The sequence below is a fragment of the Galeopterus variegatus genome, unplaced genomic scaffold (assembly GCF_000696425.1).
Source record: "Galeopterus variegatus unplaced genomic scaffold, G_variegatus-3.0.2 Scaffold3472, whole genome shotgun sequence".
NCBI classification, from domain to species: Eukaryota; Metazoa; Chordata; class Mammalia; order Dermoptera; family Cynocephalidae; genus Galeopterus; species Galeopterus variegatus.
Window position 1 is genome coordinate 41,547 of NW_007729583.1, and position 2,413 is coordinate 43,959.

The 2,413-nt window shown below is 33.4% G+C and overlaps 1 protein-coding gene across 1 annotated transcript in view; it reads right to left on the reverse strand.

The window, feature by feature from the left end:
• The window catches only part of STXBP4 (syntaxin binding protein 4), a gene marked incomplete at its 3' end in the record, with an annotated part of 112,783 nt that overhangs the window by 32,632 nt on the left and 77,738 nt on the right, over nucleotides 1-2,413 (reverse strand). The window contains exon 12 of the mRNA XM_008585150.1: nucleotides 1,539-1,604. Within this exon, the coding sequence (XP_008583372.1) occupies nucleotides 1,539-1,604 (66 nt within the window). The remainder of the gene's footprint in view (nucleotides 1-1,538; nucleotides 1,605-2,413) is intronic.

A 2,413-nucleotide genomic window follows, 5' to 3' on the forward strand; every position in this document is an offset into this window, starting at 1 on the left:
GTGGGATCCGAACCCTCGGCGGGAGCGCCGCCGCTCTCCCAAGCGGCGCACTGTAGCAGTGAGCCACCGGGCCAGCCCTTATATTTCTGTTTTTTGTCAACTTATATTATTATTTTAATTTCCAATTTGAGGTGTTTTTTTTTTTCTTGGCCTGAAATGTTTATTTAAGGATATTTGAGTTTGAAGTGTTACATTACAGCTGTCTTCAGCTTTGTGGATCAATTGCTTTAGAGAATTTTCATCAGGAGGAAAGATTTATTTCATATTGACTTTTGCAGTTGTTTTGTAATGATGGAGACGGATTTGTTTTTCTATTTTTTATTTCATAGAAAGAGTCCTTAGTTCAAGAGCACCCTTTTCTGTGCAGTGTCTTTTATGGGTCACATTGTTGACAATGATGGGGGTGAGGTGGGATGGACTGGTACCTCTTGTTTCTCTTTCATTTCTGCAAAATCCTTAACGTTCCCCTGCTACTTCCTTCTTTCCTGTCATTGTCTAGTCTCCAGAGGATTTCATCCCCTCTCTATTTATCTGATTCTTCCTAGGAGTAATGATTCTCCAAGGCTGCCACTACTGGTTATATACACTTTCATGTCCCTTTCTTATAGCCACTGCTGAGAACCACCATGTCCTGACCTATGTTCAGTATTTTCCCATTTATTGTTGTACTTTCTTTTTCTGGTAGTGATTCTGTTTGTACTTCAACTAATTCCTCTATTTTCCCCTACTCTTTTTCAGACTTTCTTAAGCCTTCCCTCTTCTGCTCTCTGTACCCCAGGTTTCAGTGGCAGGGAAGCTGCAGGGATTTTGCTGGAATTTTTTTTCCTCTATTTATATGTACTTTGAGGTTGTGATGTTCTCTCTTAGTTATATTGAAGACATGCGTCCTCTGTGTTCTATTTGCTCTCTTGGTCAATTTTATGTTTTGGGGGGGACAGTGTAAGGGAAGTTCAAAATCAGATGATTGCCATTGATCTCTAATAGTGTACTTTTAACTCTCTACTCTTACTATATTTTATTTGTTATTTGTGTTTTTGTTTTATGATATCATCATTGTATTTGTTTTTCTGTAAGCTACCTCAAATTCTTTGACAAACAATGCAGGTGAAAATAAATTTTTAGTTTTTATTATTAACAACTGACTGTAAAAAATGTTCTTCCTGGAAGTTTTTTGTTTTTTTTTTTCCTTTAGTAAGATGAGGTGTAACAAAACAAAAAGGAAAGAGAAAAAACTAAAAAGAAAATGAAAGAAAAAGGAATAGAAAAGCAATGAGACTGGTCATTTTGGTCTATAGATATCTGGTTTTGAAAGCAATTTCAAAGAGAAGTTTTAACATTTCTTTCAGCAATAATAGCAGGACTTCAGCACATGTACAGTCTCCAAAAGTGATTGCTGTTAAGATCTAGACAATTTTATAGTGTATTATTTGCATAAGTAAGCTCTGGGATATTATAAAGCATCACTGCTTTATAATTATACATCATATGTTTATGCACACACACACAAGAAAACCCATATACACAATACATGCACTTACTTGTTTCACATTCTGGAGTTCTTCTGTCAATTGTTTCCTTTGCCTCTCTGATTCAAGTAATTTCTCCTATATTTAAAAACCAATGAATTAATTTGTTATGAAGGTATCAATGAGTATGACTTTCAGTGCTTTGTTTCAAAGCTACTATATTTCCCAAACATCAAATTGCTACAATCTGAAAAGGGAGCTCCCAGTCATTTTTCTGGCTTTTTCCATACTACTTTAAAATAATTAGTTATCTACAGTACAATTGTGATATAAACGTATGTTCTATTACTTTAATTTTTAAAATCTCAAAATCTGAGGTTCAAAAAAATCAGTCAGAATCAAAATATATAAATATTAACAAAATTTTGGGCACCAGCTATTGTCACCAAAGAGCTTCCAAAATGAAGAGAATTATTATTACAAATTAGAAGTAATGGTCTCTATACCAAAGAGGACATAGAAGACCAAGTTGATTATAAGTTTTCTAATTTAATTTTAGCTAATTCTTGAAAAATTACACACAAAAAGGAAGCTATGGCTGGTATAACCAAAATATGAAATAATAGCTATTAAGATGGATGAATATCATGTATGCAAGTAAAATATTATCTTTGTCAAGAATATACCCTAAAATGTTCAGTTTTTTCAAAGTATATCTTAAATAAATCCACATTTTATTGATCAAATCAGAAATACTAAGATTAAATTAAGAGCCATTTTACCATAAACTTGGGCAGAGGAATTGCTTGAACATTACATTGAGTGGCAAAAATTCATTGTAATGTTGACAAGAGGCAATCTGCTTTCTGGTATATCTCAGCTCCTTCTTGTCTAAGAGGTGAAATGAAGGTATATGAAGATGAATATAATATAGCTATCTAATGAAT